At 44.0% G+C, this 16,285-nt stretch overlaps 1 protein-coding gene across 1 annotated transcript; it reads right to left on the bottom strand.

Annotated features, from left to right (window-relative positions):
* Positions 1-6,886: 6,886 nt before the first annotated feature.
* Positions 6,887-15,226, bottom strand: LOC123825958 (zinc finger protein 396-like). The gene is made up of 4 exons (XM_045849610.1): positions 15,101-15,226; positions 11,902-12,377; positions 11,489-11,630; positions 6,887-9,178 (listed from the first exon to the last, which is right to left on the bottom strand). Exons 2-4 carry the CDS (start codon positions 12,304-12,306, stop codon positions 8,637-8,639), a joined length of 1,089 nt encoding a protein of 362 aa, XP_045705566.1. The 5' UTR covers positions 12,307-12,377; positions 15,101-15,226; the 3' UTR covers positions 6,887-8,636.
* Between the last annotated feature and the right edge of the window lie 1,059 nt (positions 15,227-16,285).

The raw sequence follows: 16,285 nt of genomic DNA on the forward strand, positions 1-16,285 counted from the left end.
TTGCTAGGTCACATGTCAGGCATCAGAAACCACACAAGAGTCCTATTGTTTAAAGTAGCTCCAATCTTCCAGAAGCACTGCAAGTTCAGGTTTTGGTTCTCTTCCTCATTCAAGAAAGTGCCCTCTGCAAAGTGCCCTCAGCCCCTGATCAATTTGTAAATGAGAGAGCAAGTCAGGGAGCAGCTGACAGTATAGTACTACTTTGTACTGTGACCCAAACTTCATCTCCCCAGAACTCCTGGGAGATCCTAACTCTGATCCTCTTCTTTCTTTCTTCATTTAGGAGGACTCAGAAGTCCAGCTTTTTTAGTCCTCTATTTGGTTACTGCCACTAATCTGCTTGGCTGCTTTTATTATCTTTCCCTCTTTGGTGACTCTAAAGGCTATCTCCAGGCATTGTTGTTTTGTTTTACTTTAATTTACATGTAATTAATGTTGGAAAACAGAAAAGATCATCAAACAGAAACACTTAAGGAAGTTAAACATGTTGCAAAATTTTACAAAACCCTTGGCTGGGATTCCGCTCTATAGTTCCTAATTCTTTTTAAGAGAGTAAGTGGAAACCACAATGAGGTTTTCCTCTTTTGAGGGCAAGGGCTGACACCTCTTTGAAATACCACCCTCTGAGCCCCACTATGTAGGCTCTTTTCTGAATTGTGGTCCTTGAAGGCCTCTTAAAGATCTAGTCAAGCCCTGGTCTGGTAGTTCAGTTCATTGGAGCATTATCCACATACACCAAGATCATGGGTTCAGTCTCTGGTCAGGTCACATACAAGAGGCAACCAGTGAACACATGGATGATGGGTGGAACAGCAAATCAATTCTCTCTCTCAAATACATTTTTAAAAAATAGTCAAGATAAAGCATCTTGTTCCTATGAGCAACCTGAATGTAATGAATAGCTTCATGCCAGCACTGGACAACCTTGGACATATCTACACAGGCCACATAAGCAAGGCTTGAAGAGCAGCTGATCTGAGTCTTGGCAGAACACCTTGTGATCCTCCCAGAACATGAGAGCATGAGGGGTTTGCAAGTAGCTGCTACAAGGCCATTTGCCACTCAGTTCCCAGTCTTCCAAGGAAGAAGACAATTTCTCCTTGCTTCCTGGGTTGTGATTAAGGCCTTCTGCTTCCCACCCACCCCGCCCCTTCTGTACAGCTGCAGACTATGAAAAGGCTTAGAAGCAGCATGGCATCAGCCCGCAGCACTAGGCAGTTCACAATTCACGTTGCCGTCATCTGGTTCCTTTTGTTTCGGTGTCGTCCTTTCGGTGTGTGAGACAGAATTTCATGAGTGGCTGATACTTGTAGCTAATCTCGCTTTCACTGTCTGTGTAAATAATAATCTGTCTGAATCTAAAAAGGACAGATTATTGTTTCTTTGCTAGACAAAACTTTCAACTTTGCCTTAAAACTATCTCACTCAGTGTTTTAAATGAATCTCATAAATTGTTTAAAAAAAAAAAAACAACAGGTACTACAGAGGTTCCAGAGAACTAAAGATAACTAAAACAAAATCATGATTTCTTTTAGCATCACCATCTCCTTAACAAAATAGACAAGAAAAAAAAGTATTTGCAAGGCAGTGGAGTGTTGGGAACCACCCTGCCTGGTATCAGAAGCTGTAACCCCCGCCCCCCCACCCAGGCTAAGGCTGAGGGAACACTCTTGGAACTGTAAGCCAGCAAGGAGAAAAGCTTATCTCTCTGGCAGGAGCGCTGCTTCTGCTGCTTCATTCATAACCGAACCCCAAAGCTTGGTCGGTTAGCCAATGACGGTTAAGATTCCCCAAGGGGGGAATGACCTAAGACAGGCACGATCATGTGGGAGGCCCCCAAGAAAGGACTTTGAGGGCTACAGCAAAAGCGGGTGATGGACCCTTGCTCCTCCGCTTTGACATAGCCTGATTCCTCATCGTCTGGGAGAAAATCTCCTTATCTCTTGGTTGCCTCACTTCCCTTGCTCCACCTAAGCCTGAAACAATGACAGGGTGGTGCAGCTCTGTGCTGAAAAGGGCAGGTTCCCTGGGTGATCAGGCCTAAGAAAGAACATGTAAATTCCTGTGAAACCTTCTTTGTTTAGAATGCTCTCAGTTGAATGAGAAGGGTTCAAGGAGGAAGTTAATTTGTTCCTTAAAAGTCTTACAGCTCTTTGACCCTGACTCAAAATAGACCTGCAGAGTTCCTTGCTATCTATTGTTTGATCCTTACTTCCTTGTAATGAGTAATGTGCTTTACCTGAATTCTTATGCAAAAGGAGCCCAATAAAAGCAGGTTTGGACAGCAAATTGGCACACTTCCCACTAGAGGGGGTGGCCATCCCGTCCCTACTTCTCCACAGAAACTAGTCTGTCTCTGTGCATGTTTTTTCTCGCATTTTCGACGAGCCATCCGCAGAGTTCCGTGATCACTGCTGGCCGGTGACCCACACATCAGTGGAGAAGTACCGCAGTAGAGCAGAATGGAGCGCATGCAGGAAACCTAAGTGAGGCAGTGTGCTGAGGGGTAAGGGAGGCACGCTGAGACGAGACAGAGGGAGAGAAGAAGTGTTTCACTTTGGAAGAGAAGCACAGACCTTCAGATATGGTGTTGTCAGTTTCACCCAAGAATAGTCTTTTCTAGGCTTTTCTCTAACAATTATTTAGGAGTTCTCAGTCCCACTCCTCAGCTCGAAAGTTTTTCTCTCCAGGGACTTTAAGTACACTGGTTAAAGATTTCATTTTATTGTAGCTGGTAAGTACAGTGCTAGAATCTTCTGTTTGCACATGACTAAAGTCCTAACTGTGGCAGACTTTATTAGCTTCCTACGCAAAGCCCTCCCCTTCTAATACACCCCCAATTGTTTTGATTTGGGAGGGAGAGACAGGCAACACTCTGCCCAGCCACAGGCAGTGTGTTGTGATTGAGCTGAGCCATCCATGACCACCTTTTCCCTTGCCAGGTACTCACTTTGCCTCTGTGGCAACTAGGAATGGCCATAATATTCTATTCTGGTCAATGAGATGTAAGAAGAAGTAGTTTTGTCTTTCAAGAAATGTATCTAATTTTCCCTGATTTGGTAGCTCAGTTGGTTAGAGCATTGTTCCAATATGCCAAGGTTGTAGGTTCAATCCCTGGTCAGGGCACATACTAGAATCAACCAATGCCTGCATAAATGGGTGGAGCCACAAATTGATGTTTCTCTTTCTCTTTTTTCACTCCCCTTCTGCTCTCTAAAATTTAAAATATTTTTAAAAGAAATGTATGTAACTCATGTATGTTGTCAAATTTATTGGCATAAAGTTATTCATAGTATTTCCTTAATATTCTTTTAATGTCTACAGGACCAGTAGTGATGACCCCTCTTTCATTCCTGAAATTGGTAATTTGTTTGTTTTGGGTTTTTATCAACTTTGCTTAAAGTTTATAAGTATTATTAATCTCTCAGAGAATCAACTTTTGGCTTTATTTGCTCAATTATTTGTTCTCTATTTCATGGAGTTCTGCTCCTTTAAAAAAATTATATACAGTAAAATCACCTTTTGGGGCATATACTCTGTTTTAACGTATGTGTAGATTTGTGAAACTACCACCAAAATCATGATACAGAATAGTTCCATCATTCCATAAAATTCCCCCTGGATGCACTCACAGCTTTCCTACATACTTAACTGGTGGCAACCACCTACTTATTACCTGACAGAATAGTTTGACTTTTCCATAAAACAACATAAATGAAATCATAAAGTGTGCAAGCTTTTACGTACCTTGCACTAGGCATAATGCCCTTTACTTTCATTGAGCATATTGACTGTAAGATTCATCTGTGTGGTTGCCTATCTCAATAGTTCATTTTATTGCTGAGTAGTATTTTACTGTGCCAGCTTGTTTATCCATTTAACTATCAAAAGACTTTTGGGGTGTTTCTGGATTTGCACAATTATGAAGAGAGCTACTTGGATATTTATGGACAGGGTTTTGCATGAACACAAGTTTTCATTTCTCTAGAGTGAGTATCTAGAAGTGGGATTGCTGGGTCATACAGTGTTATGGACTGTATGTTTGTGCCGGTTCCCCAAGTTCACATGTGGAAGCCCTGACCCCCACTGTGTTGGTGTTTGAAGATGGGCCTTTCAGGAATTGTGTTTAGAAAAAGTTGTGTCAGCGGGGCCCTTACGATGGGACTAGTGCCCTTATAAGACAAGATACAGATAAGGGATAAATTAAAATGGGGTAAGTTAATAAACTCTTTTCTGATATTCCTAACATCTTTGTTACCTAGGCACTGGCATAATTTAATTTTTCCTTACAAATTGAGACATTCCAGGTTTTTCCTGTGCCTAGTAATTTTGCATTGTATCCTGCACATTTTGAATATTATGTTCTCAGAGTCTGGGTATCATCTAAACCCTAAAGAGAAAGCTGACTTGTTTTAGCAGGCAATGGCCCTCGCTAGCATCAAGCCACAAGTTCTGATCTGCATTGTGTGGGCTGTGGGTCCAAAGGAAGTTCTGTTTTCAAACACTTTCAGTGTAATTTTTTTTTTTGAAGATTTATTTCTTAGAGTGGGTAAGGGAGAGGGAGAGGGAGAGGGAGAGAAACATCAATGTGTGGTTGCCTCTCACATGCCCTCCACTGGGGGCCTGGCCGGCAGCTCAGGCATGTGCCCTAGACTGGGGATCAAACCAGCGACCCTTTGATTTGCAGACTGGTACTCAACCACTGAGCCACACCTCCACTGAGCCACACCAGGAACAGCACTTCCAGTGCAATCTGGATCTGTCCTTTGTGTATGCCACCCAGTGGCCAGTCTGGGTTCTGGGTGAGTCTACTCTAGCTGTTCTCTATGCCTGCTGTCTGCTGTTTAGGGTCAGAACCACACATGTGCAGCTTAGAGGTGAGCAGAGGAGTTCATACACTACTTTTAGGGATCATACTTGGTCTCCCTCCTCAATGCAATAAATCCAACACTTTTGGGCTTCCTGAGGCCTCCATTACTAGTCATCCAGTTAGAAAGCTGGAGTTTTGTTTTCCCTACTCTTTACTGTTTACTTCCCTCAACTATGTCTGCATCCTGGTCCAAACAGTGGATGACACAGAGAATAAAGGCAATGGGGATTGGCACCATGCTCTTGGGACCAAAGCTCCTATGATCAGAGCAAAGGGTTCCCTTTCAAGTATAAGGAGCTTTCCCTGTGACCTCTGCCATTGCTGTGCTACTACCACAGTATTGCCTAGAGTCCAGATCAACAAGGAGAGAGCCCTCTTTCATTCTGAAAAGAAGAAATTATGGAAGAAGTATGGATAAATTGGCAAATTTGGTGGTAGGAGGTTGCTGGAGCTGTAATTTTTTTTTTCCCCCCTGTAATGCAGGAGGTAAAATCATAGTCATCTGCCCATGATGAAGGTGGCCAAAAGAAGGAGTATGGCTACACTGTTGGTTGACTCAACATTGTTCCCAATCCCCACCTGACCTGCTGCTGCTGGTTAGAAACACTTACTTTACCAGACACACAACTAGAAAACGTAAGCAAGATTTTGTTGGGGTTCTTGGAAAGCTCTTACTTTTCCTGGTAGACAGCCACGCCCATGCCCCATTTCCACTTTTCTCCTGTCAGACCCCAGAGGCTGTTCCTGGAGCTGGGAGGCTTTCATGCATATCTGAGAAAGCAAGCATGAGGTAAAGGCCAAAGATGGGCACCAGACAGACCATTACCAACTCTCCCTTCGATTTCTGCGGTCTTATTTGCTTAAGCCACAAAAAGTGGATTTTGCTTCCCAAAGCATTCCTGCTGCAGGAAGCCTTAAGGACAGTGACGGACATGTTTAAAAAAAAATGGCAGTGAAGGATGGAACATCAGATTATAGATATAATATTGAAGGCCCAGATGAAGTGAAATTCATTTTAAAAATACCAATTTCACTTTGGACTATTTACTATCTGTGAAAAAAATCAATCTAATGGGTACTAATATCATGCTAATTTTTATCAAGGTTAGCTCAAGTCATAGTAATTCTTCATTTAGATATAGTATCTTCCACTCATTAGGAGACCTCTGTAAGTGCAAGATAACTTCAAGTACACAGCAACACCATTTAAACACCATCATGTGCCCTGGTGTGAGATGGCTCAGGGGATTGAGCACCAGCCTGTGAACAAATGGGTCGCCAGTTTGATTCCCAGTCAGGGCACATGCCTGGGTTGCTGGCCAGGTCCCCAGTGGGGGGGCACATGAAAGGCAACCACACATTGATGTTTCTCTCCCACTTTCTCCCTCCTTTTTCTTCTCTCTAAAAATAAATAAAATCTTTAAAAAAAAAATTCATCATGTACTTAGATGATATGATTCACCTTACTTTCTGATGGAGGAGCTCAGATTATCCACAGTGCAGAGAATGCAACTTTGTAGTTTATGACCACCCCAAGTGAACCCACACTTCCCTCAGAAATACTTGATTTGGATTGTCATTTTATTCACACAGTGCCTCAGAAACTGTCTTTCCACAACTGAGCAGTAATTCACAAAATACACATCTCTCAGGCATTTGCTGCTGTAATAGATGGCTTATTCCTCTCTTTACTTAGAGAACAGGCACCAAATAGACTCCCTACATTTTTTAAAAAGATTTTATTTATTTATTTTTAGAGAGAGGAGAGGGGAAGGAGAGAGGGAGAGAAACATCAATGTGCGGTTGCACTCTCTTCTGAGGACCTGGCCTGCAACCCAGGCATATGCCATGCCTGGGAGTTGAACCTGCAACGCTTTGGTTTGCTGAGCCCGTGCTCAGTCCACTGAGCTACACCAGCCAGGGCAGACTCCCTACATTTTGAATAATGGAACATATACAAACCCCAGTATATATTCATATTCCCTAGAACTATAAAATATAATCACTATCAGAAAATTATAGTTAAAATTTACGTTTATTTTTCCCCCTACTAATCTTATATTTATTAATACAGTAACTAAGCAAAGCACAGTAATCCCACATTTGTTTCTGGAGTTAATCTAAACACTAGATATAGTTGGGTTTTCTGACAATGAAATGTTTATACTTCATGAGGAAACCGCTTAGGTGAAGTTCGCTATGAGCCCCTCTTCTCTTCTCATCCCAGGGCTCTCACTTCTTGTCTGCCTCCAGGTTGGGTAACTGTGGCACCATGGGAAACACCATAATACATATATTCTTGTAATACACAGTCTTACCAAGAACGCCTAGAGAAGGGAAAATTATGTTGTACACTGTCAGAATAATTTTAATAACATAAAAATCAGTCATTTTATATTTAAACAGGGGACTGGATTGAATGTGGATAAAACTTGGGTGAACTCTAAATTTACTGTAGTGTTTTCATTAGTATAAGAACATTGAAATCCAGGGTCTCGCTTTGTGACAGCTTGTCTAGAAACGCATCTTATTAAGAATGCACAAAACCCTGAAAAGACTGTCTTGTGATGCCTGCAACATGTTCACAGGTAATTTATGCCAGAAAGGGGCCGGGAAGAACCCTGAAGGGTAGTCATCAGCTGTCCAGGGTTTCCTTTCCCAGGTAAGTCGTAGGACACTTCTCTGTTCCACACCGCACTTGCCAGCATTTGAGTTACCTTGGTCAGTCTCGTTTGGACAGTCTTTTCTTCATCTCCCTTTTTCCTTTATATCGAGGTGATCACCAACCTTACATGAGCACTCACAGACAACCCGATTTATTACCAGAACAATTCTTATGTTTAAGCCACTCCCTGAAGACATGGTGAGTCATCTTAATGTTTTTACTAAGTTATATACAAATTACATTGTAAAGGAGATTTTTTATTTTCCTACACAGGAAATGTCTTAGTCTTATCAGTAATGTGTAGGCTCTTGTGAGTTTTCATAGAGGTTAAGCCCCTTTACTCACCTACCTCCTGACAATGACCCTGAACATTTCAGCCTAGATCTTGAGGTACATACTCTTTTGGGCCTCTTCCATCCTATTCTCATATTCTGAATCTGGTAACAGAAAACAAAATGGGAAAAAATTTTTTAAAGTGCTTTTATCTTTGGTCTGATAACTCCAAATCTCAGTGGTATGAAATGGAAGAGAATGTCTATTTTTACACTAACTCACCTTCCTTCTCAACAGGAGAAATGTACTTGTTTAAAAAGAAATACACATTGGTCCCTCAGAATCTGCAGAGGATTGCTTCCAGGGTCACCTTTCCCCCTCCCCCCAACTCTGCAGATGTTCAAGTCCCTCATATAAAATGGGGTAGGACAATGTATAAAGTTGGCCCTCTGCACCCACAGACTCCAAATCGCAGATCAAAAAACACTGTTTTCAGTCTGCGGGTAGTAGAAACCCAGGGATACACATGGCCAACTGTATATTTACTTTTAAAGATCCACATGTAAGTAGAACTGTGCAGGTCAAACCAGTGCTGTTCAAGGGTCAACTGTGCTATTTTATCATTTGTGCTAAGGGTGGGACTAGTAGAAATGTCTGAGAATTTCTTTTCAAGGGCTACCCTAGGGACGGAAATTTCAATTAAGCTTTAGAATCTTAAACATCTGAATGGACACAGTATTGGTAAGCAGAAAAGCCAACAATGCTGACATAAGATAGCCTCTATTCCCCCTGTGGCTTTTATGGCCTTGGAAAGAAAACCGGTGCTCTTCAGAACCACTGATCTATACTAAGTTGTTTGTGCCTTTTGTCTTCTTCTTCTGTTGACAAAGTTCTCAGTAAATGCTTTGATTCCCTCATAACACTGATGAGACTTCTTCCTCTACTGTGACTTTTTCTGTGTCTGAAAAGATTGGAGCTCTGACTGAAGGCTTTTCCGCAGTCATGGCACTTGTAAGGTTTTTCCCCGGTGTGGACTCTTCGATGCTGAATCAGGACCGCGCTTCGGCTGAAAGCCTTTGCACACACGTCACACACATACGGTTTCTCTCCACTGTGGATTCTCTGATGTAGCAGAAGGGCGGAGCTCTGACTAAAGGTTTTGCCACATTCATCACACTTGTGTTGTTTCTTTCGAGAAGGATTTCTATGACTTCTTTCAAACAGGCCACTTTGTTCGCCAGTTCCTCTAGACCGGAAACTCTGGGCAGCATTCACATGAACGATGTTAGAAACATCGTAATGCAGTTCTATCCCCGAAGAAGTCCTTTGCTTTGAAGCTGACTTCACATTTACAGTTCTAGTGTCTTTATCTGAAATAATACACAGAAAAGCAAATGTCACTTGTTCTCTGTTCAGAAGGAAAGAAAGGAAAGTAGAAAGATCCAAATGAAACACACATGGATCATTTATTAGGTAGCACGTTTGTAAAAGAGTGTCGCAATGTGGAGAGTGGAGAGGGTAACACAGAAAACACTGAGATCACAGAGCCAGGGAAACTTACAGTCAGAGGAGGCAGTCAGATAGCAGTAAGAAAAGCTCTAAGTAAAAGGCAGAATGGTGAGTCGGGGTAAAAACACATGCCAGAGGCTGAGGGAAGTCTGGACTAAAAGAAAGGGCTTTAGTGAGGAGGAATTATTGGAGAAACAGAGGAGCAGCTGAAAGAGAGAACTCAAATGTGACAGTAGGTAGTAATAAACAGGAGTGTCAATCAACAAAACAAATTTAATAATGATAAATGAATCAATAATTAAGCAAAGGAAGGAGATGAAAAAAGCCAAAGGGTCAAAAGAAATATGGAAAATAAGGTCAGAAAATACAAGTGAGGCAAAAAAAAAAAGTGTGGTGGGAGAATACAGACTATGATAACACCTCAAGAGATCAAGGGTAGCACAGAGTACCCATCCACAAAAACCCTCCACTCTTCTGTGTATTTTATACTTCTAACTGGATGGCATTATTACTGGTTTAAACAGAAATCACTTATCTTATTAATTGTAAGAAACTCCTTCCAAAGAGACCTCGGTGTCTAGGCATTACTATCAAAACCCTGGCAACAGTTAGCACTTGATAGCACAGAGACTGTGATCACCTGCAGAGGCTCTGATCTGACTCTGCATACAGAAATCACGCGGCAGCCTTAAGAGATGCTTCCAGTAGCCTATCATGATTCTGGTTTTCTCTGTCTTGAATTAAAAGATCCTGGGCCTTCTGCTTTTGGTTTTAATTTCTACGCATCTATTTGCAAAGAAATTTGAAACAAAATTTATGCAAACAGAACCGCATCTATTTGCAATTTGGTTTCAAATTTCTAGTCCCAAGTAGAACCTAATTCTCGCCAACAACAGGAGCCCAGTACCTGTCTTTGCAGCTGATGGCTTTTTCAGCCATCACCACACACAGCTGCTGAGGCCGGATGGTTTCCCACGCCATCCTGACGGCGGCGTGTGGAAAGACTCCCACTTCTCCCGCTTTTCTCCTCGTTAAGCCAAGGCAATTGCTAGACTGGAGATGCTAAGTGCTCAGTACAAGCCTCTCGGGAGTAGACAGTTTTCAAATAAGAGAAATCTTTTCTAAACATCTAAATTTTTATATATATACATATTGTGTATATACATATATACACATATACACACACACACACACACACACACACTTTTTTCCCCCTGTAGTTTCTTATCAAAATTCCCTTGAAAAAACTAACCTTGCTAGCGAATCAGCCTCCCTTGGAATATAGGAGCAGTGGCAGGGGAGAGGAAAGTCCCCCCAGAGATGGGGTTTCCCTCTTCATCTCTGGCTCCCATTTTATCGAGGATGATCACCTAGGTGGGTCTCTGCTCAAATGACACCTCATCAGAGAGGCCTTCCCCACCACCGTGTTTAATAAAACCCTATCCCTGCTTCATTCGTCCCCCTTATCGTGCCTTGTTCCCACTGCCCACAGCACTTATTTTTGTAGTATTTGCAACGGAAGAACAGGTTGCTGTGCAGGCCATTTTGGAGCACCTCTGTAAAAATAATGCAAGGAACTACAGAGGCCAGTTTAGAATGGGAAGGGGTAGAGAAACACATTGAAAGCACTGTGAGAGGGTAGAGTAATCTTAGCAGCAACATGGCAATTTTGATACTGGATCTCACCAATAACTGAGCAGAAAGTTACACAAAATAATGTAGATTAATGGTCTTTAACTGTAACTTTGGGGTCCTCAAGAAGGACTTCAGGCCTCCTGATAGTAAGAGGTTGGAACAAGGCCACGTTGGAGCCCTTGTGGGCTGACACTGTCCTGATTCAGTCAGAGTAGCTGTCTTTTTATCTGTTTTATATAATGGAACTCTGTGTAAATGTCATTTGAGGAACGGGTCATGCTGCTTTAAAAGGGTTTGAAAATCCTGATAGAGATGATGGCAAGAATGTTAAAAATCTGCAGATTTTATAGAATCTACTAGAAAGAAGAAGAAAACACTGAGCATGTTCATTAGCACAACATACAGTGGTAGAAATTCCCACAGTAGAGAGGAGGCCGGAGCGGAGATCTGAGACCCCAGGCGGGGAACAGCTGAGATGTGTGCAGTGGGCTGAGTCTGCTTTTGCCCTGCGCCAGGAACTAAACCCCGCCCCTCACCGTATTGTCTGGAGGGGTGCAGCTCCTGGGGTGTGCACTGCAGCTGCTGCTTTGCAGGCTTCAGTGGGCCACTTGGTGACTCTTGAGTGACGGCCCATGCTGCCATTTTCTCTGCAAGTGTGTCTTCATTTTGTCCAAAAACCTGAAAGCAGTTAGGTTATCTGAGGTTGAAGAAAGAAATTGGGTTGGGACTTCAGGATAAAGACAGAAGAAACTATGTAGAAAATATCTTGAGACACAGGAAAAGGGAGGAAAATAGCAGAGCCACATTCTATTTTCTGGCACAGCTGCGAGTACATTTACCCAGCTACACAACCGGTTGAATGGGAGTACAGTCTGAGAGCTCTACCCGCAGTGATTTGCCAGAGCTCTTGACACACCCTGGTCACTCATCCCCACAGATGTCTTCTTACCTGCTCTGCTGGCCCATCAAGCTCTTTCTCCAGGTCCTCCAGCATAGTCACGGCTTCCTCTCCGTTCTCCGGTCGGTGCTCTCGCAGCCAGGCCTGCAGCTCCTCTGGCAGGATGGCCAGGAACTGCTCCAGCACCAGCAGCTCCAGGATCTGCTTCTTGGTGTACACCTCTGGCCTCAGCCACAGACAGCAAAGCTCCCGGAGCCTGTTCAGAGCCTCCCTGGGCCCAGGGGACTCCTGGTAGCCAAAGTGCCTGAACTGTAGGCGAAAAGTTTCCGGGCTATAACAGCTTTTCAAGTGGAGGCGGGATTCCTGATTACAGGACTCCTCTTTCCCTTCCATCTTCACTACCAGGATGCTACCAGGCTCTTCTGAAGTTTGTGGCAGGAATGTTGACTCAGACATTTGGACTGGGAATAGCTAAGGACTGCCAGGCTTTAATTTTCAAGGAGGTGAAGCTCTCCTCATGGATAATCCTTAAATACAATGAAAGAAACGAGTAGAAACAAGACAAAGACAAATGCTTCTTAGAATACAACTAAGACTAGAATCAAGACTGTAGAGAAAGCACTCCTCTTAATCTTAACATACTGTATTTTGCGGTGTATAACGGACACCCACGTTCTTCTTGTTCACATTATATACGAGATTATTATATGTACGAGAATATTATACGTATTATTACGTACCTGTGGAACATAATCATTATACCCATGTATCATGTGCATCCTTACTTTTCCCTCAAAAATTTGGGCAAAAAGGTATGCATTATACACAGCAAAATATGGGTAAACCACGCTTTCAAAGAATACTTCCTTCTTTAGGTGTGGCTCAGGGGATTGAGTGCTTGCCTTCGAACCAAAGAGTTGGTTTCCCATTCACAGCACATGCCTGGGTTTCGGCACATGCCTGGGTTTTGGGCCAGGTCCCCAGTAGGGGGCGTGTGAGAGGCAACCACACATTGCTGTTTCTCTCCCTCTTTCTTCTTCCCTTCCCCTCTCTAAAAATAAATAAATAAAATCTTTAAAGAAAAAAGAGAGAATTAAAGAGCTTAAGATTCATTAATTCATATTCATGAGTAATTCCCAATTTATACTGAAAATCATGCCAAGACTGACTAAATATCACAGTAAGACCAGGCAGGACTGCACAGGAGCTCTTGGAATGCAGAACTAGGGAAGAGGAGAAAAGCTATGACTCTGGGGCAGGCTCAAAGAGCCAATTAATCTTTTCTAGCCTGCTGCAAAGAGCTCTAAGAAATAGTCTGAGAGAAGTACTTCTGCGTTTTTTTGAAGTTTAGTAATTTTTAAAACGATATTATTTTGACATTAAAGAAACCATTTTAAAAAGTTATAGCAAATCCCTCCATCTTAATGTACTTCTATTTTCCACACTCACTTCCACTTCCCATCTGTAACATCTATATTATTTACTTAACTGTATCTCTATTGTAGAGTATTAAAATGTTTCTAATTTTTACTTTTATAAATTAGGCTTGGAGGCATATTTTCATGAATATACTATTTTTCTTCTTTCAAATTATTTTCTTCAAGCATGTCCCACGGCCTTGTTTATTGAGGCCAAAAGACAGTGGCAAATTCTGTCTTATTAGGTATTATCACATAAATTACAGAAGAGACTATCAATTCACAATGCCACCAGCAACATAATCATGTATGAAAGCAGCAACTTCTCATTAGCTTGTTCCCGGGGATGGACAGATACTTTTCTTAGTATAACATTATAGACAGTACCATTTTACATAGTACCATTTCAATATCATCAGTTCAGTGATGACAGGTATCTGGTGACCAATTAAAATAATCTTATAGGGGCCCCTATTCTTTTTAAGATTTTATTTATTTATTTTTAGAGAGGGAAGGGAGGAAGAGAGAGAGAGAGAGAAACATCAATGTGCGGTTGCTGGGGTCCGTGGCGTGCAACCCAGGCATGTATCCTGACTGGGAATCGAACCTGCAACACTAAGGGGCCCCTATTCTTTCCTTTATATAGCCTGTCATTTTCCCCCTCTTCACCAAGCACTGTTCTAGGCACTGATGACATATTGGTGATGTGAGCAAAGCCTATGGCTTCTTAAGGGTTATACTCTAGCAGAAGACACACCAACGTTACCAAATATAGGATACAACTTACACAGCGATATGATACGCTGCAAATAACAGCTAACACCGATAGCAGCCAAACACTGTTCTGAGTACCTTCATAAATATAAACTCATTTAAATCCTCACGAAAGCCCTGTACGGATATTTTCATCCCCATGTTGTAGATGAGAAACCAGGGCAAGCTCAGGTAACGTGGGCAACGGGGCAGGGCTGGGGTCTGAACCCAGGCCATCCACATTCATTCACTGAACAGCGTGGTCAAGAGGCCGGAGGCAGGAGTCCCAGATCAGAGGAGCAGTAGACCCAGATGATCCTGGGCCGGAATAAAGTCTGGGGTGAAGACCGGAGGGGCCGGAAGGGTCAAGGCCGAGTTTGGAGCCTTCTGGGGCGTTCCACTGAGGGCCCCTAAGCTAAAGCAGCTTCTGGAAGTCGCAGGAGAGAGAGATAGCTGCCGCCAAACCTGTGCCGTCTCCACAGTACCGCTCAGATTTACACAAGAGAAGCGGGAACTACACCCCCCAACGCCGCAGGAGGGCGTAGAACGAACCCGGTCCCTGGAAGGGAGGCTTCATCGAGAGCCCAGGATGCGGGGTCTTCTACGGAGAGGACCGACACTCACTTCCAAATCCCTCCTCCGGTGGGCCTGCTCCAAGTGGGCTGGCTACCTAAGGCTCAAGACAGTGTCCCCCTACCCTCACCCCGCCCCCAAACCCCGCGGCTCCCCTCCCGGGCAAGGACCTAACTCCGCGAGACCGCAGGAGGCGCCCGGGCGCCAGGGGAGGGCGCGCGGAGAGCAGGCGGGTGCGCGCGGAGGGTGGGGGGTGCCAGTGGATTCACCTGAGGGGGCAGGCGCCGCGGAGGAAGACAAGGGGAGGGGGTCCGCGGACGTGCGGGGACTAGCAGGGAGACACAGGGACCCGGTGGGGGCCGCGGAAACTGCTGGGAGCACGAAGGGAGGGGGGATGGCGAGGGGTATAAAGAAGGGTGCGCGGTGGAAAGGGAGGGCTGCCACCAAGGGGGTGGAGGGTGCTTCTCCCCGTGGCCTGGCGGCGGAGAAGAAGCCTCGGCTCTCACCTCGGGGCGGGGAAGGACGACCCACGGTACCGGGGAGAAGCCAGGAAAGCGCGGGTCTGGAGGCTGCTTCCGGTCGTCGGGAGGGACTGGGGGCGGAGCTGGGATGGCTGAGCGGTTGCCATGGAGACGAGCCTTCGACTCCTCGGAGAGGCGCTAATGAGCTAGGAGAACAGGATAATAACCTAGCTAGTTGCGCCCTGACCCGCCCGGCTCAGTTAGTTGAGCGTCCACCCACAAAGTGAAAGGTCGCCTGTTGGATTCCCGGTCAAGGCACATGCCTGGTTCCAGGCCAGGTCCCCCGCTGGGGCGCGTGGGAGAGGCAGCGGGTAGATCTTTCCCTCTTTCTTTCTCCCTTTCCCTCTTTCTAAAAAATGAAATCCTTAAAAAACATAACTTCCACAGGTGGGCATCCCAGCTGCTCCGCATCCCTGTTCAAATAAACCAGCATTGTTGTTTCTCAGAGTACTTTTACTTACATTATTAACTTTGCTCTTTGAATCACCCAGTAAGTTTGTTTACCCCAATTTTACAGGAAATAAAACCAAGGATTCCATGGCTTGTCCATGGTCTCAGAGAGAGGAGGCTCCTGTTCTTGCACAACTTCCCCAGTAGTACCGTCCGGCTCCTGAGGCTGGTTAAGCTTGGAGTATTGACATTTTAAGGAACAAGTTTGACCCCCTCCCCCACCCACCCATGCTTTCTCAAAAGAACTTAATGGACTTTAAAAAGGTGAGACAGAACCTTCTCGTGCATATTTTGGGACCAATATATATGTATATATTTACTCAGAGAATCTTAAGTCAGTTTAAAAATAAACCTGGATCCCAGTGAGCTACAAGGCCACAGCTCCACTTATTGGCTTCTTCCTCCATCCACCTTCCCCCAGGGACTCTTGGAAATGTATTTAATTTAAAAAAAAATAATGGTTATTGATTCTAGAGAGAGGGGAAAGTAAAGAGAGAGACACATCGACCTAAGAGACAAACATCCATTGGCTGCCTCCCACACACCCTGACCAGGGGGTCAAACCCACAACCTTTTTGGTGTACATGACTACGTGCCTCCAACCAACTGAGAGCCACACCTGCCATGTCCGAAATGTTTTTAGAAGGAAGTGGGGAGTTAGAAAGGGGAAGACAGAAATGCTAGAAAACCACTTGCTAATTAATAAACAACAGTAATAAA

This window comes from Phyllostomus hastatus, unplaced genomic scaffold, assembly GCF_019186645.2.
Source record: "Phyllostomus hastatus isolate PE091 unplaced genomic scaffold, TTU_PhHast_1.1 phas_contig_80, whole genome shotgun sequence".
In the NCBI taxonomy this organism is placed as follows: domain Eukaryota; kingdom Metazoa; phylum Chordata; class Mammalia; order Chiroptera; family Phyllostomidae; genus Phyllostomus; species Phyllostomus hastatus.

Coding starts and splice junctions, on each gene's coding strand:
- LOC123825958 (XM_045849610.1), bottom strand. CDS start 12,306: ATGTCTGAGTCAACATTCCTGCCACAAACTTCAGAAGAGCCTGGTAGC. Junction 11,631..11,901: donor TTGATGGGCCAGCAGAGCAG/GTAAGAAGACAT, acceptor AACTGCTTTCAG/GTTTTTGGACAAAATGAAGA. Junction 9,179..11,488: donor GCACCCCTCCAGACAATACG/GTGAGGGGCGGG, acceptor GTATTATTTCAG/ATAAAGACACTAGAACTGTA.